Source organism: Squalius cephalus (genome assembly GCF_949319135.1).
Source record: "Squalius cephalus genome assembly, chromosome: 6".
Taxonomy (NCBI): Eukaryota; Metazoa; Chordata; class Actinopteri; order Cypriniformes; family Leuciscidae; genus Squalius; species Squalius cephalus.
In genome coordinates, this window is record NC_137127.1 from 7,140,919 (window position 1) to 7,167,380 (window position 26,462).

Sequence of the window (26,462 nt, forward strand, 5' to 3'; positions counted from 1 at the left end):
CTGTATTTTTTTTTTGTGTGTGTGTGTGTGTGTGCAAAAAACTTTATTAACATAAGTGAACCACAAGGAACATATTAAAAGAAAAGTCCATGTCATGACCCCTGTAAAACAGTATACAAATAACATGCTGTTATTTTCTCAGTGGAGCACATAGTGACAGTTCATACTGACCGGGAACTGTCAAGCTCCAAAAAGAGAAGGGGAAAAAGCACCATAAATAATGAATGGATTATTTAATAAATAATTCATACAATACAAATACAATAGGACTTATGGGGAAAGAATGAAATTTGAGTTATTATTCACTGATATTCACAAACTCTTAACTCTTCTTAATTACTTAATGCAATAATAAAAGTAGTAATGTATACTCCTATTACTGCCATTAGTTACTGTGTGTCTTGAATAAATCTGAGCATTGAGTGTTGGTGGTTGTTTGTTAGGATCAACATTTACTTTGAACTTTGAACCCTAGTTCCATTACAGTATTTGGCGTCACGGTCGGTTGTGAAGTTGCTGCTCTTGATCGGGGTGGCACTGATCTGTTCGCTGTCCGCTCAAAGGAGACTTGTAGTCTCACAATACTCCACTTGTCTCGCTGAAGAATAGCATTTCATAGGTTTGTGGGAAAGAGGATGCAAAGCAATTCCACAAAAACCGGTTAAGACCATTAGTCATAAATTAGTCACTGACTTTCCGGCTGCTTTGTGGACAAAGGGAGCAGCTGTAAAACTTACAAATGCGGAGAGAGGAATTAAACATGTCAGTCTTCTCATAGCAGGTTGATGCTCTGAGCTTTTAAGGAAATTTCGGTGAAATTTTTACACTGATTTTGATTCAGCTTTTTATTCACAATGCTGTTTACGTTATTACACAAACAAACCTTCCAAATCAGAAGTTGACTTGCATGCCATTTGCAAGTATTTTTTAATTACTTACAAAAATATATGTACTTAAAAAAAAATTATTTAATGGTATGCTTCAACAACAAATTTTTTTCTTGCAGATTATCAGTAGCCCCTGCTATAAATATAACTTTTTAAAATACCTATTTTTAGCAACATATAAATGCTGTTTTTTTTACTCTATGTATTAAAGAATCCTGAAAAGTGTGTTTGTGTGTGTATATGTAAATGTGCATGTGTGTATATATATATATATATGTGTGTCAAATATTTTAATAAATATATATATAATTTATAAAACAATGTGTATGTATTCAGAAATAAGAATTTTAATATAACTCATAAGTTTACTAGAAATTAATAAATAAATACATTTAATATTTATATAATTTTTCCTCAAACAAGCTCTATAGCCACGTCTCCATGACATGCATAAATTCATAAATATTATTAAAAAAACATGACATATAGTAAGAAACATCCATTAATTGTTTGTAATTTCAATCATTTTGATCATTCAAAGACTGTAATTAAATCCCTGGAATTTCAGCAAATGTATATTTTCCAGCTTGATAATTTAACTCACTGTGTATTTCCTTTTAGAGATGGCAGGGATCATCTGGAAGGTCAGGGCAGTATTCAGGACAAAATTACGGTGTGTGCCACCGACGATTCCTACCAGATGACCCGCGAGCGCATGTCTCAAGTGGAAAAAGACATCTTGAGTCGCTCAGCCATTGAGATCAAACCTGGATCCACACGTCCAAGTAAGAATCCAGCTCATACACACACACAAAGGACCACTCCATATTCAAACATAATCATCTCTCATATAAATCAAATCAAATAACACATTTATTTCATCCAAAAGCAAGTAATCCTACCCTAGTAGTATCGTTAATTATGTTCATATGACCAGAGAGTTTTTGATCAGGGGATGGTTGTGTATCAGTCGAGGCGTGTAAGATGTGTTTCCCCTCCCCCAATACCTCCTTCTCAAGCGTTTATCTGCAGATGACACAGGCATGAAGCCACAGACCTGTTCCATTAATCTGATTGAGACTGCCAGAAGTATGCACTAACAAGTCTCAAGCTGGGTGGATGAAGTTTAGCCCAGGCTTTTAATTACCATGGCTGGGGATCAATTAGGTTTTCATCTGCAGAAATACTGAATTATACATGGGGTCTCTCTCTGAAGCAAAGTCTGCAATTCCCCAAGCGACGACTAGAGAGAAGGACACGTGTCGTTCTGGCCTCTCGTATCTAAAAAAGGTGGATGCGTGATGGAGTGGTTGGAGAAAATAAAGTATGTTTGATTCAAGGCAATTAAAAGCACTGAATCGCGTTCACTGTGAAATGCAAATTGCACCCTTCCAGACAAAGCCCTGCAGAATCTGTTTTTTTTTTTGTCAGTATGTGTCTCAATTTCCCTTGTAATGTAAACACATTTGGGCTGCACTGCTTGCTGAGGATATAATTCAGGGACGGACATTATAGGAGGACCAAAGTGGGATGATTTGATGTTGCACCATTCAGATTTCAAATAATAGGTGTGTTTGGTTCATTCATATTGCGACTGAGTTTATAGTATTTGCTTTGGCTTTTTATTCCACCACAGACAAAAAGCAATACTGTCGCCATGCATATTTTTAACCAGCTCCAAATGCATATGGCGGTGGAAATGGAGCCATGTCCTTGTACAATTTAGTGCCTGGCAGATACTTTTGTTTGGCTGAAACGAAAATAAAACGGCCTCCAACTTTTTTTCCCATCTCTGTAGTCGAGCGCAGAAACCTCTTGCGGCGACGCACTGTATTTCTGTGGTAAAGTAATGGTACACTTACTGTATCTTCTGAAGACTGCTTTGCCATCATAGTTCTCATAGTTGGCAGATGCTTTCAAATGTATGGCAGGTATTTCAGTGGATGTTTAATTATAAAGAGCAGAGGTATTAAGGTTGCTCTGATTTTGGATGCTGGTGTGAAGCGTGCAGAAGAACATCATCAAACATTTAGTATGTACTTGCTGTTTGATGATGTGAGTTCTCATTCATTAAGCGATCAGGACGAGTACAGTTGTCATTAGTGGTAAACCGATATGGATTTTTTTGAAGGCCAATGCTGATATCTTAAAGAGCAGGGTTTCAAATGGTTCTCAGCGCTGTCAAAATAAAAGTCTTTTTCGGCCAATGTCAAATATCTGCTGATAATATCTGCCAAACTAGCTATACACTGTAGCATTTACTATAAGCACCTTTATCTATGTTTCACTGTTGTGGCATATTTGAGCATGCAGGCATGATTAAACAAGTGAATACTGGGCTTTGTGAGGCAAAACAATTTGATTTGATGAGATTGCCTGTAAGGCTAGATTTGATTGTCTGATGTTGGAGTTTTGTGACATCTGTCTACAGTTCATACAGTATTACCAAAAAACATGTTTAGGCGTCAAGAGGAATTCAGTACTTTGTGTTTTTTCTCTCTCTTGTTTGTCAGCATGTTGGACTCTGTAACAGTCAAACATTCCTCATAAATAGAGTCATTGTTCTCTCAGCTCCATGGTTATCCCAATACATCATGTAGTTAATACAACTGTTGAAATGTGAAAACAGCTCTTTTAAGTATAATGAAATGTGCCAGCATGTGCGATAGCAGAAAAAAATTGGTTGCACTTTATAATAAGGTGTCTGTATTACAGTGAAATGATACATTTAAGTACTGAGTAATTTAATCACGTGTACTTACTATAGGGTTAGAGTGTAATATTGAGTTCGTTTTGAAGGCTTAAAGAGATTTTTTGACCAAATTTTGTTTAATTCTGTCATCATTTTTTCACCACCTTAACTTCTTGTTACCAAACCTGTATGACTTTTTCTTCTGCAGAACACAAAAGAAAAATTTGAGAAATGTCAATGGAAGTCAGTAGTCACCAAAACTGAATAGCTACCAACATTCTTCAAAATATTTAATTTTGTGCTCCAAAGAAGCAAGAAAGTCATACAGGTTTGTAACAACATGAGGGTGAATAAATGATAACAGACAGTTCATTTTCCCTTCACGTTAATGTGAGGATTGCTTAAAATGAATTAACGTAAAATGAATTTGATTCAACCCAGTCCATTCTGATTTTAACTCGCAAGACAACCGCTAATCGTTTCTGCGGCGATAATAAAGCCCTAAAGCAGTATAAATGGACGCACGAACGTTATGTAAAACTGGATGCGCACAGAAGCATAGCAGTCACTGTATGAACAGCTTATGCTTCACTTTGTCCTATTGCAACCTTCAAAGTACAGCTTAAACTTCTAATAAGATTAGGTATGCTTGATATCTATTAGCACTCCTGTGTCCTGCTGGCTCCAGGTGAATTAGCACACTGGTGGGAAGATGGAAAGCAGAAAAAACGGCTCTATTTTAGGTGCTTCCGTTTCCACAGCTTAGATATTTGCGCTGGAGAGAGCAACGTTTACCGTCGGCTCTCTTTCACACTCTACGGCCCGCCTGATTCAGAGTGCACATCAGGAGAATGGGTCATACGAGTGCTACGGGGGCCGTAATGTTTACTCAAAGCTGTATTTCCTAAAGTGGTCCAACGCTTGCTGTTTACACTACTGTATGTGCGACAGTCATTTGTCACGGCGCCGCCGCTCACTCCTTCTCCGTTATGTGTGTGTGTCTAATTTCACCTCAGGGCGGCTCGGTTTTGTTTTGCGTAACGAGAGCTTTGGGATTTGAGTGGCCCCAGAAGTTCTGTGCTATTTGCAGAGCTCTCGGTTTATTTTCAGTGCTAAAGAGGCAGTCGGGTTAAGAAATAATCTCTCAGCCCGTTTTATGTCACTTTTGTAAGTCTTAGATTCTGAGCTTGTTTTAAATGCATTAAGTAATAATATAAGCATTACTTACAAATTGTAGTCCACTACTGATTGCAAATTACATGAAAAAAATGATAGTTAGTAACATTATTTATTGCACTTTTAGGTAATGTAAACGGACTACTTTTAGATTACTTTTAGATTACTTTTGACCTAACTTGTTTACACATAGGTTTCACCAGGAAAGTCTTGTACTATATTGATGTAAAAAATACAAAGAGAAAGAAAATATATTCCACTTAGGGCTGGACGATATTGAAGAAAAATGCAATATGTGATAACTCGTTAAATAATGCGATGCTTGATATGTGATGCGGTAATGCTTTAAGTGTGTAAAATAAATGTAAATTATATATAAATATATTTGAAAACTGAAAATGAAATGACCAGCATACATGTTTCACATTATTTTTTTGAGAAGAAAGCATCCCTACAACTTCTTAAAATGAGGGGCAGTGTTTTAACTTAGCATTACATAAAAAGTAAGTGTCATTTAATTAAGAAATTTAATCATCAAATTCTTATTCTTGATATGATTCTTATCAAAGCTACAAAAGTAATTCCATCAGGACCAGGTAGTGATTTTCTTTAATGTTGTTTGATTAACATTAAGCATACAAACGGAAGCGGGTTTATTAGGCTTCTGTCACTTTAAGAGCTGCACGGATCCAATATATATAGTTACATGCGTGTTTTCTTTCTCAACTGTTTTCTCCACTTAAGATATAACTGACTGTGATTATGTGAATAGTCACCTAGGTGGGCATTTTGAGATAAATTTGTGTGTATTTGGCCATATAAGCTGCGGAAGAGAACTGAAATCAGATTACACGCTGTCTGAGAGGCGGCTTCCTGTGCGCTTGAATACTTTGCTTATGGCGCCTAATAACATTAAGCATGTCACATGTATGTAACCGTCATGTCTAGTCTGTTCTCTGCTGTCTGCATCGGCCTAAAACTTAGACTTCTCGTAATCTTTTGAAGTTTTAAAACCATTCAGTTATCATGAGCCATTGCAATATGCATATCGCGATATGTACATTTGCGATATTTCTATAAATGTCATATATCGTGCAGCCTTAAGTCTAGTTTCCATAATTAAAGTTCTTACCCAGCACCGAACATAAGGTACATAGACTGTAGTTTGTTTTACAGACTAAGTAATAGCATTGAAAAACATTAGTGTCCTCTTGGTGTGTTTTTTTTTTTTTTTTGGGTTACACTTTATTTTAAGGTGTCATTGTTACAAGTGTAATTATATATTTAAGTTCTGAGTAATATTAAGCAACTACATAGTCTTACTATAGGGTTAGGGTAGGATTAGGGTTTGGTTGAGGATTAGTTGCATGTAATTATGCATAATTTACTATGGTAAGTAAAATAAAATAAAGTGTTACCGTTTTTTGTTCTTCCCTCAGATAAACCTGTGATTAAGAAGAAACAAGGCCTGCCTACAAGCTCTGACAACATTAATAGACATTCACCCAGCAACAAGAGGAGTGGTGCACCCAGCTTGGTGGCCCATAGGCCCTTGAAGGAACGTGTCATTCACATTCTGGCCTTAAAGCCCTACAGCAAGCCAGAACTACTGCTCTGGCTGGAGAGGGAGAAAGCCAGCCCCAAAGACAAGGCCGACTTGAGCGCTGTGCTGGATGAGGTAAAACACAAGTGCACTGCAATATTTATAATATACATAAATGGAAAAATATGTTTTCGTATTACTGTGCTTTTTAGTATGAATTAGTTTCAATTTGATGCTCTCACTCTAGTGATTGTACTTGTGCCATATATAAATATCACTGTTTTAAAAGAATATTTCTGCTTAAATTACATTTCATTAATTTACATTACATTTCAAAAGTAAGGGTTTTTTGAAAAGTCTCTTATGCTCACCAAGATTGCATTTACTCAATCAAAAATACAGTAAAAACTGTATTGTGAAATATTATTACGGTTTAAAATGACTGTTATAAAACGGATATTTCCGGTCCTTGATTCTGATTGGTTGAGCCACGTTCGAAGCCGTTGTAAATTACTCAACAAACACACACCTGTGACCGCATTACATTAGTATTACTGTGCACTGTGATGTGTTGCTTGGCAACCTCTTTGGAACTACATTGCTTGGCGGAGGAATAAATGTGTTGTAACGTTAAATTTTTGTTTCTGGTGTTTATTTTATGAATAAAATAAATATTAAAAGGAATATTTTTGTGGAATAACCGTTTTATAACGGTTACTCCGCTCCGTGTGATGCCTAACTACGTCCCTTAGCTGTTCTAAATTCACTGTAAATCACGGCTTCGCTGGACTTACTGCTTTATTTTCTATTTTAATATATTTTAAATGTTATTTATTAATTTTTTGGCAAAGCAGAATTTTCAGCATCATTACTCCAGTCTTCATTGTCACATGATCCTTCAGAAATCATTCTAATATTCTGATTTGGTGATTTGATTGAAACCGTTCACTTGTTCAAGATTGTTTGCTGAATAATTTTGACTTGACTCAATAAAAAGAACCAGTTCATAAGAGTCATTTCTTCACAAATCGAAAAATCATGAATTGCACTGTTCGTTATTGCATGCAGGAAACACTTACTGGAAATGTAATTAACCAAGGCCACCCCTCAAGATGATATCTGACCATCTGCGTATGAATGCGCACAAAGTTTTCCCGACTGTAGCTCACGGAGGCTAGATTTGAAATTGTTCCACGTTTTTATTTTTGTCCCTTTCGTGACCGTTTTAGTTATAGTCTGGAGCCTGTGTGATATGTTGTTAATTAAAATTCTTTGTCAGTGTGACATTCTGCATCAGTGCCAATTTTTTTTTTTTTTATCTCTCCCATCAATCCTACTTCAGAAAACACAGTTCAGTACTCAGCTTGTACAGATAATCTAGTTTATGTCCAGAGCTGCTTCCCTATTGCATTTGGGTAGGCGAGATGGCCGTGGCTGATTTTGTCAGTAGGTTTATTTGCTGAATGTTTCCTGCTGGGTTTATTTTCAGGAGTTCCTGCACAGTCAACAAGGGGAGGTTGCGGCGCTTGCGGTAGCAATCAGCCTGCTGCCTTAATGATATTTCGAGAATGGATCATGTTTTGACAGAGGGTTGAGCTGGCTTCATATCCCATTTGTAGAAGTGCTCTACAGAACGTCCTGTGCTGCAATACATTTATGCTTTCTGTTTTACATTTACGAGGTCTGAATTGAATTAGTCTCCTCTGGATGTATTTAAGAATGTCCTTAAAAGGCCTATCGTATGTTATTATTCTTTCTCGTAAAAAATTCTGAAGTGTCATGTTTCTTCAAAAAGATGCTGACTGAAGGAAAGCTTGATGGTTCAAGTCACTCTTGAAATATTGTTTACTTAAGTGCATTTGGGAACAGAGGGCAGTTTCTGATTAGGAGAATAACTCTATTGTATATTTCCTTTCAGGTGGCTAAACTCAATCCCAAAGATCACAGCTTTACTCTAAAGGATGATTTCTACAGACATGTGCGAAAGGACTGGCCCGGCTATGTGGAGGAAGAGCGCCAACTCATTCAAAGGGTGTTGGCGAGGTACATTTTCTCAGTTCTTACAACATTTATCTTTTTGTAAATATTTATTGCCGTTTTAGTGAGTGAGACCCTAATCTACCATACTTTAACTTACTATATCTTTGCTTTTCTTTACTCTACTTCCAACCTTTTTTTGTCTTGCATACTCCCACAACTGTTTGGACACATTTTTCAATACTTTATACATTCTCAATACATTACTCAACTCTTCACACAGTTCTTCTTACCAACTTTCAGCTTGGCACAGCATTTAATTTCACATTCAGAATGCTCTTAAACTATAACACTTAATTCATGTCACAAATCAGGCCATTCTTACATTAGCACACTAGCAAAGTTTCCGCGCAACAAACGCACTTTGTCACTCATGACTAAAACAATGACCTAAAAACACTAACTAGAGGTATAGAATTATACGTTTTCTTTTGAAAACTGTTTTTACAAATCAAGAATGACTGGATTCTCTAATTTTAAGAATCCAGTGCTGTGTATATTACATGATCCATGCTTACATTACAGTACGAAATTAGAATTAGTAGAGAAACTTAGTAGAGCGTTGGCGCTTGCAACGCCAAGGTCATGGGTTCGATTCCCAGGGAAAGCAAGAACTGATAAGAATGTAAATGTGTAGCTTGAAATGCAATGTAAGTCGCTTTGGATAAAAACGTCTGCCAAATGCATAAATGTAAATGTAAGTGTTCAGCTACATTGTTTTGATAGTAGGGTAACATGGGAGAAGATGCCCAACTTAAAGGTGCATTGCGCAACATTTCATGTTAAAAATACCCGTTTTTCTAACCCATACATGCTTAAACAATTGCCTGATGGGCTGAATGAGCCCTTCTCTGATCACTGCGATTGCCTCTATAATCCTGTACAGTAAAATAAATAAGAGGGATTCGGGACGGAATTTGAGACTGGGCGTGACGTCATGCGTGTTCACAATCACCTGGCTATGTCTGGCAGGTTTGTGTATTTGCCCCCATTCTCCGTATCAGCGAAGACAACTCGAGCGACAAAAGTAGAAGATGGATTCAAAGAGACCAGCTTGTAGTCCATTCCAAACCCCAACGCAAACTCCACGTAAGACAAAGACACATGCGTGTGGTCCATGAGCGTGCACACCTCTGGTTGCAGTTTCGCTTGTCGCCAGAGGGGGCATAGTTCTGCAAAAACTCAGAGACTTGCGCAATGCACCTTTAAGAAAGTGCATTTACTTTAAAATTTTTAGCATATTTAGATATGTTTAGCATGTGCATGATGATATCAGCCAATAAGTTATTATAGGAAATAAATAGAAACATTTTCTTATTTAGTTATAGAACAAAATGTAAAATTACATCTTATCCCAAGGGTCTAACTTTATCTTTTTACTTCAAAATAAAATGTAAAACAAAATACAGTAATTTCATCAACTTGTGCTTGAGAAACACTGAAATGAATAGGGTTCAATGCTGGAACTATTTGTTGTTCCACGACACGCATTACTTCCACATTCCTCAATTCCCTTTTGAAGTCTATGGGAGTGTCGCAAACTAAATTTAGTTTAGTTTAAGTTTCTTATCTAATATTTACATTTTGTTTTATTTCAGCTTTATTTCAATTAACAGAAATGGATTTAATAGTTTTAGGTGAGGATAACAACCCTACTTTGAAACATGTTAAGCTTTCATAACAGTATAATTTCCCAACTTTCTTTGACGAAGAAGTGCTGTTGACGTTCAGTACAGTATTGTCATCCAGGCCGTGCCCCCGCAGTCTGCCGAGATGATGTGTTTTGGAGGCCCTATTAAGTATGCGTTTTAGCACAGATGATGTGGTTAATAGGCCTGTCTGAGCAGGAAGCCATGCGATTCACTGTGCTGTTGAGTGGAATTATGCTGAAAGCTTCTGTGCAGCCACATTCAGTCCCGGAACAATAGGGGAATAAACGACAGCCATCCTGCCAAATACGAGCTTGGCAGCCGTGTTTTTGGGAGGTTTTCAACACTCCGCCTAACTGACTGTGTACTTCAGTTTCTCCTCTGCCTTCACCTCTGCCTCTCGATTTTCATGCGCTCTGCCAGTCAAAGGGTCGTAATGGGACAGCTCAAGATGCTCTTGCAATAGTCCTTGCACAACATGGTGTGTTTGCTGAAACGTGCTAAGTTTGTGGTCAGCATGTTTTTGAAAGAGGTCTCTTATGCTCACCAAGATTGCATATTATTTGAAGTAGAACTGTGAAATTTTAATATATGTTATAATTTAATATATTTTAAACTGTAATTTATTCCTGTGATGCAAAGCTGAATTTTCAGCATTCAGGGTCACATGATCCTTCAGAAATCATTCTGATTTGGTGCTTAAGAAACATTTCTTATTATCAATGTTGAAAAGTTTTTTTTGTTGAAATCTTAAAGGATGTTTTGATAAATAGTTTCAAAAGAACAGCATTTATTTAAAATAGAACTTTTGTAACAATGTAAGTCTTTTGACCAATTTAATGCAACCTTAGTGACCTCAAACCTTTTGAACTTTTGAACCTTTTGGCTTTTGTTTTACTATCTTTTTACATTTTATTTATTAGTTTAATATTATTTATAAGTAAAACGTATTTTTGATTTATATTTGACCATATATTCCACAGTAGGTTTGTCAGGGCGCTTATGAGGAACGATCCTCCGTGTGATGAAAAGGCAGCTCTATAAGAGGAAGGAGCTGTAGGAAGCAGATTGCCAGAGGAAAGTTCCAGCAGAGTAGGAATGTCTCTGGCACCATTGTTCTCGTCACTGGACATTATCGAGGCTTTTGCCAGTCTCACTGCAGATGTTATCAGTTACCCGGAAATGCTAAGCTAGACTAACAGGGCGCTCTGACCGTCCGAACGCTGTACAGCAGTATTAGTGTTTTTACACTCCGCTCAGGAATGACCCAACCTGATTAACACCCGAGCAAATCCTAGACCTTGATCCTGAGCTTTAAATGTTTAGGTCCTTCAGTAAGCATAACTGCACCTTTTTATAGCTTTCTGGAACAAGGAAGTTTATCTCAACTTGGGACGTTTCACGGATTTGTTTCAGAATTTAATTAGCAAAGGTTTCCTGATGGCAAGCATGCAAAGAATGACATTTTGACAGCGTCTCACTTTCTGATATTCCAGAAAACTCCAGCCTCTCAGCAGCAGCAGCAGCAGTAGCCAGTTGAAAAGCTTCCAGTCCAGCCATTCATTCCACAAAACCTCAGGGAATTCTCCATCCCAACTCAGCCCTGTCAAGAATCTCTCCATGGTAAATATGCACCTATAAAAAGAAGTGCTACTTTTTTCCCCCAGTCGCTCTCATTTTAAAGCTTTTGCATGTTGTATAATCTCTGAAATGGACTAGCAGGTTCTTATGTGCACCGGTTTGTCGTTGAATATGTGATTGATTTACCTGCGATGAGTGAGAGGAGCCTTTTTCTTTTTTTTTGTTTTCTTGTGAAGATCGTGCTTGGCGCCGTCTGCTCTTTATTTATGGAGATGCTGGAGGCGCTTCAGTCACTGCTGTTTGCAAGAGCCAATTAAGCTGCTGGTCCACACTATTGCTAGTCGTCATGCTGTTTTCCATCTGCAAACTTTGTGAAAGTCTCCTTCTTTTTTTACTCCCAGAAACGCCCAGTGCCTTCCGACCATCTAGAAAGTCAGACGCCGAAAAAGCAACGTTTATTAGACCAGAACATGCCCTTGCAATCTCCTTCCAACGGACATCTCAGCTCCTCCATGGGCCGTAGCTCCTCCGCTCATGGAAACACAAGTTTGCAAAGGGGGACCAGTACAGCCCAGCAGAGCCCAGATGGTCTTTACCAGCGGCACAAGCTCAGCGAGTCCAACAGCTTGCCCAAACCAGAACAGCCAGAACCAGCACATCAGCCTCCCAGCAGCCCCAAACACACAAGAACTGAACCAGAAATCCGCACTGACCAGCAGCTAGCGAACGGCCAGCACAAAAAGAAGAAGTCCAAGAAGCATAAAGAAAAGGAGAGGGAACGCTTAAAACCTGCGTGGGCCGAGACCAGTCCCGACCTCAAACAGAACCAAGAAAATATTAATGGTGGGTTTAAAAGGCTTAAATATATTGCAATATATTGGTGGATGATTTATTATTTGCAGAGAAAGTACTATATACACTACACTAAAAGATTAGGGGTCTGTAAGATTTAAAAAATATATATTTTTTATATTAAAAATACACTAAATTGGTCAAAAGTGACAGAAATCATTTAAATAAATAAATGCTGTTCTTTCTAACTTTCTATTTATCAAATAATCCTAAAAAAAAAAAAAAAAATCAATATGGATAATAATAAGAAATTGAGCATCAAATCAGCATATTAGAATGATTTCTGATGGACTTGAATGATGCTGAAAATACAGCTTTGCATCACAGGAATAAATTATATTTTAAAATGTTTACAAATATAGAAGTGTTATTTTAAATCATACTACTATATCAGTTTTTTTGTTTTACTTTTTATGAAATTAATGCAGTTTTGTAGAGCATAAGAGAATTCTTTCAAAAGCATTAAAAAAAAAAATCATACCATCTCCACACTTTTGTGTGTATAACTTGGAAAGTTAAATAATTATCAATAATTATAGCCCATAATACATTTACACAACACAGCACACAGGACGGGTTTTCATATTCTTCTATCTTTGATTTTATTGACATTTATTCTTTAAAATAAATATTATTTTAAAATGAATTTAATCATTTAAAATAATAAATCTTATGTATTATCATTATTATATATTATTTAACAACTTTTTTAAGCTCTTCTGTTAATTGGCCAAGAGATTTTGGAATCTGCAAAAAAACATTGTTGTATAACATGCAACCTTCGACGTTCAATTCCATCTAAGTTTATGATAATGCTTGTTACATTGTACAATGCCAGGCAGTGATATTAGCAGGGATTGTGGTGATCATGATCAATATTTACTTGCACTGCCATAAGGGCAATGGAGTCATTGTTTCTCAGTGGGCATTTCCCTAGTAGATGTTTTGATGCTTCATAACTCCAATTACATAAAAGAAAAACAAAACACCCTGTCTGTACTTCCTCTCAGAAGTAACTCACTGCAAGATGCTTTCATTTCAAGTGAAATGATGGCAAAACAGGTTCAGACATGCCAAGCAATTCAGGAAATGTTCCTGTATGTTTGTGTGTGAATGCACAGATGTGTGTGCGTGTGTGAGGTGACTGCTTGTCTGTGCCCTTCCCTAGCGCTAGCGTGGATTATTAACTCGCTAACAGCTGGCTGAACCACTGTAAAATGCGCGGAGCCCAAAACTGACGTCTTGTCAGCATCGACCGCCCTCCACGTCCCTTATCGCTACATTTGATAAATGCCTCCATCAGCCCGGGCAGGATGATATCTATGGCGCTTTGATATGTTTGTGTAGTGAGATTATATAAACCTTTTTATGATTCTTGTCTCTGTTAATGTGCAGACCACGAACGGCCCAACACACCTGTCACCCGTGCCTCGCCCGATGAGCTGCCTGACTATTTATTGTAAGTAAGACCAGATTTCAGCTTTATTTTACTGCTTTGTGCTTCTGTATTTATTTACAGGTGGAGCATGTCTGTTGATTTTCATCGTAAATGAATGAAGGAATCGAAAATGAACAGTGCTGCACATTTAAAGCTATAGTGCTTGACTAAAATTGAAGAATTAAAAAAAAACAACCACGTTTTACTTTGAAATGATTTGAATTGCACTGACCATTTCAGACAAACGCCTTAAGAATGAGAATACTCATTTATTTTGATATGTAGTGCCACCTACTGGTTTCACCTAGTGACTTGAATTATTGTCACTGTTAAAATAGTTTAACTTTTCTTTTCAGAAAATACAACACTATTACAGACTCTGAGCAGCGACAGAGGTACAAAGAGGATTTCTGTGCGGAATACGACGAGTACAGAGACCTTCATGAACGCATAGGGAAAGTCACGGAGATCTTTGTACAGCTGGGCTCTAAGATAAAGACACTGTCTCCTGGGACACAGGAGTATAAGGTATGGAAAAATACATCATATACACTACCGTTCAAATGTTTGGTGTCAGTATTATTATTCTTTTTTTGAGAAAAATGTATACTTTAATTCAACAAGGATGCATTGAATTGATCAAAAGTAACAGTAAAGACAATAATACAAAAATTGATTTTCTGTTCATTAGACAGTCATTAATTTTTTTTTTTTATCACGTTTCCAACATTGATAACAATAAGAAATATTTATTAAGCTTCAAACTTGCATATTGGAATGATTTCTGAAGGATCATGTGACACTGAAGACTGGAGTAATGATGCTGTAGCTTTGCATCACAGGAATAAATTACATTTTAAATGATATTATCATAGAAAACAGTTATTTCATATTTTACTATATTACTGTTTGGCTGTATTTTCGAACAATAAATGCACATTATGATGAGACCTCTTTCAAAAGCATAATAAAATCTTACCAAACTTTTGAACAGTACTGTCCATTTTTAATGCAACTTTAATGCCCTGTTTTAAAAGTTACTCGTGGAAGCATGTGTCCGTGTTTTACAAGATAATTCCTTGGCAAACTTTATATAACAGTTACATAATGCATGATGTGAGAGGTTATTTTAGATTAATATGTTTGATTTTTATTATTCTAGGTAATGGAAGATCAAATAATGGAGAAGTATAGGAAGTATAAGAAGGTAAGAGAATTGGATTGTGTTGAACTTTATGTTGAACTCCCATAAACTGAATATGTTAGGGACTGTCCAAACTAGAGCTAGGTTTAAATATACTAAACTATGAGCCTTGTTTTAATATTCTAATATAAATTCTTAAAATCCCATTCACTTTTCAGTGTTATCATACTTATTTTATAGTATTTATTCATATTTTTAATTAGCTTATATATATATTCATTTACTTTTATTATTTTGTGCTTTTGTCATTTTTATATGTATTTTTTTTTTTAGTTTTTTTTTTTAGTTTTAGTAATATAAGTACTTCCAACTTATTTTATTTCAGTTAGCTGCCAAGGCAACTTTTTAAATGTTCATTTTGTTTTGTATTTTTAAAATTTTCATTCTTTTCTAAAAGAATGAAAACTATTTTTAATAGATTTTACTATTCTCAGTTAATAACATTACTGGACAGTTTCTGCCTTTGTATTCTGGGTCTATATGAAAACTGAACATTATATGTAGTGCATTTTTGATACCCAGTGCGAAAGCCCCTAAAGTATCGATAGTGATTTTCAACGCGTTTATGATTTTCTCTGTCCCTGTAGAAGTTTCCAGGCTACCGGGAAGAAAAGAAACGCTGCGAGTATCTCCATCAGAAACTATCTCACATCAAAGGCCTGATTCTGGACTATGACCGCACACAAGCGCTCTCCTAGTGCCAGCCATTCCACTCTCCTCCTTCCCAGTCTGCTCGTACGGACCAAAAGACTCCTCAGTGGAAAAATCCAGGACCAAGTGTCTCTCCTTGGACACGACTAGGCATTTCCACATCTTTCCTCCGCACAAACTGTGGGTAACTGTGTGGAGGCTGAGGATCTAAGTCCAAACTATCAAACAAAGGCCAAGACCTCCGACTAGTGACTTAACGCCCTTTAAAGTTTCTGATTTTAATAAAAAAAAAAAGTGTTGAGGAATTTGGTTAGACGTGAGACACAACCTAAGCCAAAATAGTTTTTCCCCCCACCCAAATGCAGCGTACGTGTAACCGTTGCCCTGATCTTTGAGCTCTGACCTTCAAGGCTGCAGGCCGCTTTTAAGGTACAATCATAAAGCCCGGACGATGAGAGATGATTATCTTATCCGTGTTCGCTGTCTGTTATCGAAGCACAGTTTCTATTTTGATATTTTACTGAATGTATATTTGTACACTTGTAAGATCTTGACATCTATAATAGAGCGTTTAATCACTGGATAGAATAAGGGAAACCTGGAATTTTCTCAGCTCTGGGGTGATCCTACCGAACTGTGTAGAGTACGAGGGTGCAATCCGTCATATGAACGTCTGTGTGAAAGCACCTACGTCAGACTCTCAGTTAGACCAGACCTTTCTCTTTTGTGTGTGTGTAGCCACATGATGAGCTCTGGGATCCAAATTTAATCTCGAATTCCTGTAGCCAATTGTGTAATGAAAGGAAAGGTGATAACCTGGACGCATCAAAATGCGAGAAAAGAAAATCAAATATGTCATATATTGGAAGATGGTTTCCATCACAGAATAAAAAAATGAAGGTACATCTTGCAATTCTGCCTTTTTTCTCAGAATTGTGTAATATAAACCCTCAATTGCGAGTTATAAAATCACAATTGTAAGTTATATAGTCAGAATTGTTGGATATAAACTAGCAATTGCGAGAGAAAAAAGTCTGAATTGTGAGTCACAATTACCTTTTTTATTTTTTATTCAGTGGCAGAAACGAGCTTCCATAAACATTCAGAAGTGATCATATTCTCCTGATTTTTGTGTCCAGGGTCCAGTGCTCAAACCACTACAGCACACTGTGTCCTTAAAATAATGATGTTGATAGCATTATTATTACGATTATTATTTGGACACTAAACAGCTGAAACAATCATGTTTTAAAGCACATTTAATTCCTTTTATCCTTTTTTTTAACAAAAATGTATTGATTAATGAAAGAACATATTCATGACCTTATCTGTTGGATATGTTACAGGAACTTCAATGTATTTTTTATTGACATGTCGTTATTGGTTTAATTTCTTGAAGTTTGAAATAACACTGCGTTCTTTCCCTTTAAAGCATGAAGGTGTTTCTCTGAATCCATTTTTTGTTTTGTTTGGGTCATGTTTTATGTGAATGAAAGTATACAGTATGTCTGTTTTCCCAGAATGTAGGACTTGATGAACACAAACTGAGGATCTCACTGGTCTTCTACTTTACGTAACGGCCCGGCTCAGACACCAAACGTTGTAGAAGCGGAGTCTTTCCAAAGTTCCTTCTATGTCCGTGTCATTCCTGTTCCTGCCCATAGCCTCATGTACATTATGGAAGTATTTTTTGTCACTTTTGCGCTTTGACATTTCTCTTGTGGAGACTGCTGATCTGTTATTTATGTCACTACAGTGTTAGTTCCTCTAATCCTTGATCCTGATTTGTTATCTGGCTGGAAAACTGATAGATAAATAAATGCCAAAATAGCATTGCTCTTTATATTGTTAACAGTTTGTTTCATCCTTTCATGGGGCAACTTCATGTATTGATGTAGATGCCTTAAATAAACTGGACCACATTAACTTAATTCTATGGACATGTCTTCTGAATTTCACTGCTTTGTGTGTTTAGCACAGTGTTGCTATTGTTAACTAAAACTATACGAATATTTTTGTTTATTGAAATAAAGCTGAAATAAAATATATAAATACTGGATGAAAAACTAAAATTGTCTTGGCAGCTAACTGAAATAAAATGTTTAAGTTGAAACACTAAAACTGAAAATATAAAAATAAAAGTGAATTCAAAATATTACACACTACAGAGGGGTATCAGGCTGCCAACTCTCACGCATTGAGCGTGAGACTCACACAATTGACACTTTTCACACGCTCTCACGCCACACATCCATTTTCTCACGCACAGAAAATTTGCGGAGCAAAGAGGTAACCTAATTTTAATATTAAACTAATTCTCAGCTCTTAGATTTCGTCAATTTTATTACGAAATTCAGACAAAAATACGTTTGGCGCTTGTAAATGTGACGTGACAGATCGCTGAGCGCCTCAGTTTAAGTGCACGTGAACCGATCATCTGTTACTTTTTTATTTAAAGATGCAGTACAACTTACCGAAAGTATACATAATATCGACCAATTTGTGTTTTTCAACCACGGAAAGAGGTCAATATAACAGCAGGAGAACAATTATGTCACATAACGTTACATTTACCTCAGGAGAGCCATTTAATGACCATAGCATGTTAACTGAATAGAAAAAAATAGCTAGAGAGGAGATTTTGCTGAGCACTATATTACCTATTTATTATATTTTTACATATGTCATTAAATAATTGTTATTATAACAAAAACTGCATTATATTTAATTTAATTTGTTATTTTTAACCTTTAATAATACCAGCAGATTGGGCCCTCTATGTTTACAGCATTAGATGAGATTATTTTTTTTAAATAAAATTTAAAATAAACATGTATCCAAATTAGTCAATATTGAATCAAAATCGGAATCAGGTCACAAGAATGGAATTGAAATCTTGAAATTTTTGTCAAGCAATAATAAAAACTGTATCCTACCAGTATTTGTACAATGTAAACATTGTAACATGTTTTCACTAAACTTCATAAAATTCTATTTAGTTACCAAATGTTTTGACAATCACAATTACATCCCCCCCCCCCCCCCCCCAAAAAAAAATCTCACTCCAAGCTAAACTCAAAAGTTGGCAGCCCTGAAAATAACATTAGTTTACCTGATATCACTGGGTAATTAAACCCTGTAAATACTGTTGTTTCACATTTAATAGCAGTCAAAAGATCTCTTATTTTGGAGGACAAAAATTGCAATTACCTAATCTACTAAAGATTTTACTTTACCGAAAAGTTGGTTTAACTAATGCTGTTTTCCACCGACTTTTTCATTTCCAGTTCTGAATATGGATGGATAAGGCATTTAATTCGGCATGAAATGGATTTTTTCCCCCACTTTTTTTTTCAGCACCATAACTTGATCTTCCACTAACCTTTCTCTGGTGAGCTACGCTGGACTTCTCCAATCATTTTGTCTGCTTAAATCCCGCCCACTTCTTACAGTTGACTGCAAGATTGGGGGCCATTTACACGGGTTGACTAAAAACTTGTGCATTTTGGGGGCCTGAAAATGCTAACTTTTGAAAATGTTTTTTAAAATACAAGTTTTTTTTTAAAATGATACCGTTATCATCTCGTCATCTCTGTGTAAACTAGAAAAACGCAAATTTGTGAAAAAGTGATTTCAAGCACATGCCTGTATTCAGTCTGTGGGCGCGTAGTTTTTCTTTACAAAGTTACATCGCCAACTACTGGCCTGACAGCAGAATGCAGCATTTTTAGTCATTTTCGTGGATCCGTGTGAAAAGGGATTGTTTTGACAAAGGAAAACGTGAAGGAAATCCTTTTCCGTTTTTAGTATATTTTTGTCATGTAAATGAACCCTCGAATTTAGCCAATCTTCCTCAATCCAATACACAAATGATGGATAGAGCAAAGTATGCATGTCAAAATACGCAAGAAAAGATCTGATGCCACTTCTGTTACGTTGCGACTTTAAATCTAGTGAAGATTTCAACAAAGTTTAAAACTAAATCACTACAAATTAATGTAGATATTTAAAGGGTTAGTTCACCCAAAAATGAAAATTTTGTCAGTAATTACTCACCCTCATGTTGTTCCAACCGCGTAAGACCTTCGTTCATCTTCGGAACACAAATTAAGATATTTTTGATTAAATCTGAGAGCTGATCACTTCTCCATAGATAGACTGCTAGGTGACCGAAACTTGCTGGCCCAGAAAAGTTATTAAAGAGATCGTTAATATAGTCCAAGTGACTACAGTGGCTTAATCTTAAGTATATCAAGCGACGAGAATACTTTTTGTGCGCAAAAACAAACAAAAATAACGACTTTATTCCACTATTCATTTCCTTCTCTCTGGGCCTTGTAGTGTTTTTGCGCAGCGCATCTGTGTTGCACGTCAACACGCATCACACACATGACCAGCTTCGGCCAATAGTGAGCCTACGTGGTGACGTGTAACACAGACGCGCGACGCAAAAACACTACGTGAACCAACTAGAGGCCCAGAGAGAAGGAAATGAATAGTGGAATAAAGTCGTTATTTTTGTTTGTTTTTGCGCACAAAAAGTATTCTCGTCGCTTGATAAACCTAAGATTGAGCCACTGTAGTCACTTGGACTATATTAACGATCTCTTTAATAACTTTTCTGGGCCAGCAAGTTTCGGTCACCTAGAAGCCTATGGAGGAGTGATCAGCTCTCAGATTTCATCAAAAATATCTTAATTTATGTTCCGAGGATGAACGAAGGTCTTACGGGGTTGGAACAACATGAGGGTGAGTAATTACTGACAGAATTTTCATTTTTGGGTGAACTAACCCTTTAAATATTCTGTATCCATAAGAGATGTTTAGTGGCCATTAGAATTTTGTTTTTACTCCTGCCATTGTGTCTAATGTGGGGGTAAAACTGCTGCGATATTCTTTTGGCAGATGTGAGAAAACATACACCAAAACCTTTTTAACAGTGCATAAAAATTCCTTTATTAAAGTTCACAGCTTGTTCTTAGAGCAGTTTGTGCTGACAACCAATTATGCAGAATCAGAACGTAATAAAAGTCATGATAATCCAAAATTGGAAATAACAACTATAACAAAACCCTGTCTGACATCTTAAATAAAATGTAAACAAGTCTAGGATCTGTCAGGATGAGGTAGAATAGATCTAATGTCACAGATGGTTCTCCACATAAAAGAGACTAAATGTTAAGCACATTTCTTTAAGGAAAAAAAAGCTGTGCATCTGCCACCACAGAGAGCAGCTTTTGCCTGGAAAATAAATGTCACAAGCTCCAAACATCATCTCAATATTATCAGTACCAAAGTGATATAATCTCTGTTAAAAGTAGCCTACTAAACGGTGCTTAATATACAGGTGTATTATTTCACTAGGGCTGCTATGATAACACAACAACAGATACGGCAAGGCACTCTATTTAATGAAAGTGTACACAGCATGTGGTCAAACACACACTGTGAAATCTCATCTAAATGATGCTATTTTTATTATTTTTTTGCAGGTGCACTGCTGCATTATGGGTATGTTCTATTTTCCTATCTCCCTTATACAATGATTATGTTGATCCCTTCACAAAAGCTTAATGGAAGTCTAATTTAACACTAAAATGTAATCAAAACATTTGTTAGGAAAGCATCCTTATTCAAGGCGTTCTGGATGTTACTCTAAAGCATTTTCCTCATTTTCCTAAATCATGGCTTGATTCTGAGGTTGGGCCTCAAGACTGACAGTATGCCTAACAGTGAGGAAACCAGCCCACATAAGCCCACCACCCCTGGATTTGTCTGGTAAATGCCCAGTTTGTCAAGTGGAATGAAAAGATCACACACATTTTTAAGTGTATCGAGAGCCACAGATGGCTGCCCTCTGAGGCTCTCGAGGAGAAGGAAGAGGAACGCATCAAGCTGAGGCACTATGACACAAGCCACATCCGGGCTTTCATTGAGGTGCTGGTCCACTTTTTGCTGGTAGCGTCTGTCCCGAGACTTCTGCGCCATAAGTTGGACGATCACGTAGACGTCTCTGGTTAGATTCATGACCAAGGACAGGAAATAGAAGCGAGTGGAGTTCAAGCTCCAGCGCTCCTTGTCGATATCTTGTATTAGCCCGATACTTCTGGCCCAGAGTATGTTGTCACAGATGAAGTACAAGCCACGGCTGAGGCTGGCAAAAGTCAGGCAAAAGCGCAGCACAGGGTCAGAAATATGAAGAGTGCTCTTGGCTGCACTGATAGAGTTCACCGTGTTCCCAAGCCTGAATACTGAAAAAGAGCAAAACAGACCTGTTATGGATGATATTCTTCTCATTTCTCATTTGGGGGAAGAGTCAGAATGTCAAGTTTAACTGCATGAGAAGGAACTTCAGATTTAACAAGCAAGTCACGGAGATTGTTTTGACATTCAAAAACCAATTTCTTGGAAACGGAACTTCTTTAAAAATACCTGATAATTTAGGATCACTAGAAGTAATATGCCAATGCCTATTTAAACGTACAATATGTCATTTTTTCGCCGCTAGGGGTCGCTAACCTCTTACAATAACAAAGGCGTAGATTGATGACGCAACATTTGCTAAGAATTATGGATCTTGTCGTCAACGTCAAGCTGACCGATCTAATAATGTTTATGGATGAGTAAATACATTAATGTTTTTATCATGACTGTGATATGAAGCAGGTCGGGATTGCTAAGAGACAGCTATCAGCTCCACACGCGACGCGAGTCCCGTGGATATAAAAGGAATATGGACATTTCATTCTACCGAACTACACGCAAGTGCAGAATTACTTACAGGTCAGTTTATTAGACAAATTAAACTTGTGAGGTAACGCAGCGCTGTTTCACTTGGTCTAACATTACACTATCACACTAAACTGCATTTGAATGTGTTGAAATTTATGTGTTAGTTTGTCTGTATGAGACTAACAGTAAGCTAGATCAACATTAGAATAACATACAGATCATATTCTAACATTTTATCATTGTTGAACTATATAGCCTAACATTGATTAGTTTGATGTAAATGTGCTCACCTGTTTACATCCTGTTTTCGGTCGAAGTCCACAGTAGTCGATTGTCGAGTTCACGCGCATAGGTTTAGTACTATATACTGTCTATAGGAGATCTAGGCATCTCGAAAACACAGCGCTGATATTGATTCTCATTTTAGTTCTCCTTTTTTATCCAAAGTCTGCTTGCCATGGTCCATAATGTTTGAACAAAACAACAACAGCGTGCAGATAGACATTACGAACTACACAGTTGTCCACGTCTGTCGCCTTGGTTACTATCAGAGGGCTCTGGTTACTATGGCAGTACGAGCGGAAACCAGGGAGAACGCGGATATGACGCCATTGACGGCGACAAAACGGAAATAAAGAAATGGTCCGTGTCTTCGAATTAAATTACAAATTTCTCCTGGTTTGAAAGTTGTTGGAAACAGTCGGGATAATGCAAGTACACAACTAAAAAAAATATATAACATATATATAGTGATTTTTGCTATTTTTAAAGCCAAAAAACTACATATTGTACCTTTAAAGCTTTACGGAATTCTGCACCTAATGCTGAAAACTTGACAGTGCAAATGGAGTGCTATATTTAACAATATCTTTTGCATTTCTAATCCAAATAACGCCAAACATGGCACTGCACTTACTTGTGCCTGTAGCAAGACACATAGCAAGTGTTGTAGTGTTGCTTTTTTTTACCTTTAGCTCGTAAGCACTGTATCTGAGGTATATCATCAAATTTATTTTTAGCATTTTCGATCCATTCTTTACAGTAACCCCAAACAAGAAAATATGTAGGAAGGAACTTGATTTTATCCATCGCGAATTGATTGGATGGTTGTGGTTTGCTATTGCTGTGATCTCATGTGATTGACAGGTTGCCCCGCCCTCGCGCCAGTAAACACGTCATCAGAGAAGAGAAGAGGTTTCAGTGGGAGAGGGATGTCATTTTGATTGAAGATTACAATGCCACATGAATTTAAATATATGTGTACAGATAAATCATTTATAATGAATATACTGCAATATTCCATGAAAATATAAGAATTGTTTATTTTGATTTCATGGTGACTTTAAATGTTATTAACCTGTAAAGTTAGGTTACTAGAGAGATAAAAAATGTAACTGGCATCTCATAAATAGTACTAGTAACTAATAAATAAGTGTTAAGATGGAATACAAACTAGTAACTACTGAGAAAGAAATAAAAGACCTTTTGTTTTGTGTGTGATTGTTTTGTGTTATGTAACAGTAAATGTTCATTCTTACGCTTCCGCCCCGAACTCATATTAGACTCCAGAAACTGCAGCTTTTTCACCAGCTCTTTTCTCTTCGCTTCATTTCTCAGAAGGTATTTCGCCAAAGCGCATGCATATTGGGTTGCTCTAAGCAAACGAACAAATCAAATGTTCAGACATAGTCTAGCTCATCTTTTATAGGAAATCATTTCAGTTCAATGTTGTTTTGAGGGATGACAAGCTTTGATAAGAGGCACTGACCTGAATATGCGGTCCCTTCCTTGACTTTGGTTAGTGAAGCTAATGAAAGTTTCCATGTGTGCAACAGCAGAGTGTGCAACAAAACTCTTTTAGGAATCTTTGAGGAGTAAATGACTAAAAAGTCGAAAAGCAGTGCATACTCAAAGTTAAAGATCCGTGTTGGTGTTGTCACTGAATGTCCTGTCAAAACCACACGATCCTGCGTGGTTGTGGGAACTGAGGTGAAAGTTCATGCAACATACAAAACACACGCTTGAACCAAAGAACAAACTTCAGATCGATTTAGTAAATCATTATTGTGTCGCGCTTATAAAAATGAATACAGCTTATGGCTGACTAATTATAGGAGAGTTAAAAATTAATGACATTACAAAAATTTATGACGGACAGAGTTTTCTTTTTCTTTTTTGGCGATAGGAAGTCCGATTCATTTTCCGGAATCGGTTCTTTCAAACAGTTCGTTTCTCAAATGTTACGTCATTACGTAATTGCGTCATCACACGGTCCCTGTCATCCCAGTCTGATTTTAATCAAAATTTTCTAGTAATAGACCATATGTAGACAGTGTTTTTATTGTAATTGAATGCATCACAGTTTTGTTTGTTGCAATTATAATTCAGTCGTAAACATATTTCCTTTACTTTTTATTTGTAACATGTCTTCTTCTCGGCTATTAACTTACTTTTCACCCCAAAAGTAAAATCCTCCCCGTGATCTGTCGCGAATGAATCGTTTACACTGCCTCTGTGAAGTTCACCCGTTTCATTGAAAGATCCGACTCATAAGAGCGATTCTTTCACGTTCAGGGTTGTTTGGTTTAGTTCATATCACCAAGACACGAATTAATTTTAAGATGAATATTCGAAGTTATGTTACAATTGTAACGAACATCATTAATGCTGTTGTTTTTGTAATTTTAGAAAGTTTTTATGTTAATTGTCGTCAAGCTCGAGTTTTAAATCGGATGTTTTTGGATGATGGATCAGTCACAGTGCGTACTTCCGGATTTAACTGACCAATGACTGGCTCAGGATTAGAGAACGGAAATACCTGGATTAGAATCGCAGGTTAGTTCCAGTTCCTTATATGCCACTGCTGTTACATATAAATTCAGTCTTTCTTGTAGTTATTTTGTTCCTTAAAAATCGGGAATACGTGATATATGACCCTGGCCCACAAAACCAGTCACATGGGTTAATTTTTTTTTTTTTATTGAGATGTATACATCATATGAAAGCTGAATAAATATGCTTTCCATTGTTGTATGGTTTGTTAGGATAGGACAATATTTGGCCGAGATACAACTATTTGAAAATCTGGAATCTGAGGGTGCAAAAAAATCGAAACATTGAGAAAATCACCTTTAAAGTTGTCCATTTATGTTCGTGATTGTGCTGCATTCACTCACAAAAATAAATGTTTTATATATTTACGGTAGGAAATTTACAAAATATCTTCACGGAACATGATCTAATGATTTTTGGCATAAAAGAAAAATCGATAATTTTGACCCATACATTGTATTGTTGGCTATTGCCACAAATATACCCGTGCTACCTGTGACTGGTTTTGTGATCCAGGTTCACATATATCCATTTGTCTCATAACAATATAACAACAATTTATGTATTTTGCATCTACTTTCATATGATGATCATTATTTATGTTGTTATAGGCAAGTCAACTGAATTCTTTCAAGCATTCTTATTTATTTCAGAGTAGGACTCAAGCATGTTGATCAAGTTGTGAGAGTAGGCTATGTGCAGTTTAAAGTAGTTGTCTGAATTGTGAAAGTGTGTTTACATTGGATTCAGTTTGGAGTTTAGTGGTAACATATTGCTCATAATACGTCTTAAGCACTAAATTCTAAATCATTTACTGCGGGACTGCAAAATCTTTTTAGCAACTCTTTATTAAATGGTTTTGTGTGTCATACAATGCAATAGGAAATTCTTTACATAAAACACATTGTAAATGAAGGGCCTTGACAGTCCAACTGAGTGACTTAAATGAGATTAAGTCACTTTCTATTTTTAAACACGTCGTTTCGATTGCCTTTTGGAAGAATATGTCTAGATTATTATTTGTGTTTTGCTTAATCTTCCATATTAAATACAATAATAGATTTCAGAATTATGATTATGAAAAAACCTTGTTTTGCTATCAGTAGTATATAGAAAATAATAGGTCAAGAGATGAGATGCTCCTGAAATCAGATATAGTGAAAGCTAATTTTTGTATGATGAACGCTT

At 36.5% G+C, this 26,462-nt stretch overlaps 2 protein-coding genes across 3 annotated transcripts in view; one reads left to right on the forward strand and one right to left on the reverse strand.

Moving 5' to 3' along the window:
* LOC307160811 (RNA polymerase II elongation factor ELL) overlaps positions 1-18,477 on the forward strand; it is a 43,228-nt gene extending 24,751 nt beyond the window's left edge. For both annotated transcript variants that reach the window (XM_079875064.1, XM_079875065.1), the window contains 9 exons: positions 1,509-1,672; positions 6,195-6,433; positions 8,217-8,341; positions 11,481-11,607; positions 11,967-12,408; positions 13,813-13,876; positions 14,212-14,383; positions 15,018-15,062; positions 15,647-18,477. In XM_079875064.1, the coding sequence (XP_079731190.1) occupies positions 1,509-1,672; positions 6,195-6,433; positions 8,217-8,341; positions 11,481-11,607; positions 11,967-12,408; positions 13,813-13,876; positions 14,212-14,383; positions 15,018-15,062; positions 15,647-15,757 (1,489 nt within the window). In that variant the 3' untranslated portion in view covers positions 15,758-18,477. The remainder of the gene's footprint in view (positions 1-1,508; positions 1,673-6,194; positions 6,434-8,216; positions 8,342-11,480; positions 11,608-11,966; positions 12,409-13,812; positions 13,877-14,211; positions 14,384-15,017; positions 15,063-15,646) is intronic.
* A 2,168-nt stretch (positions 18,478-20,645) lies between these two features.
* Positions 20,646-25,218, reverse strand: pex11a (peroxisomal biogenesis factor 11 alpha). The gene is made up of 3 exons (XM_079874641.1): positions 24,211-25,218; positions 23,981-24,096; positions 20,646-21,961 (listed from the first exon to the last, which is right to left on the reverse strand). The coding sequence occupies exons 1-3, from the start codon at positions 24,264-24,266 to the stop codon at positions 21,393-21,395; spliced, it is 741 nt and encodes a 246-aa protein (XP_079730767.1). The 5' UTR covers positions 24,267-25,218; the 3' UTR covers positions 20,646-21,392.
* Between the last annotated feature and the right edge of the window lie 1,244 nt (positions 25,219-26,462).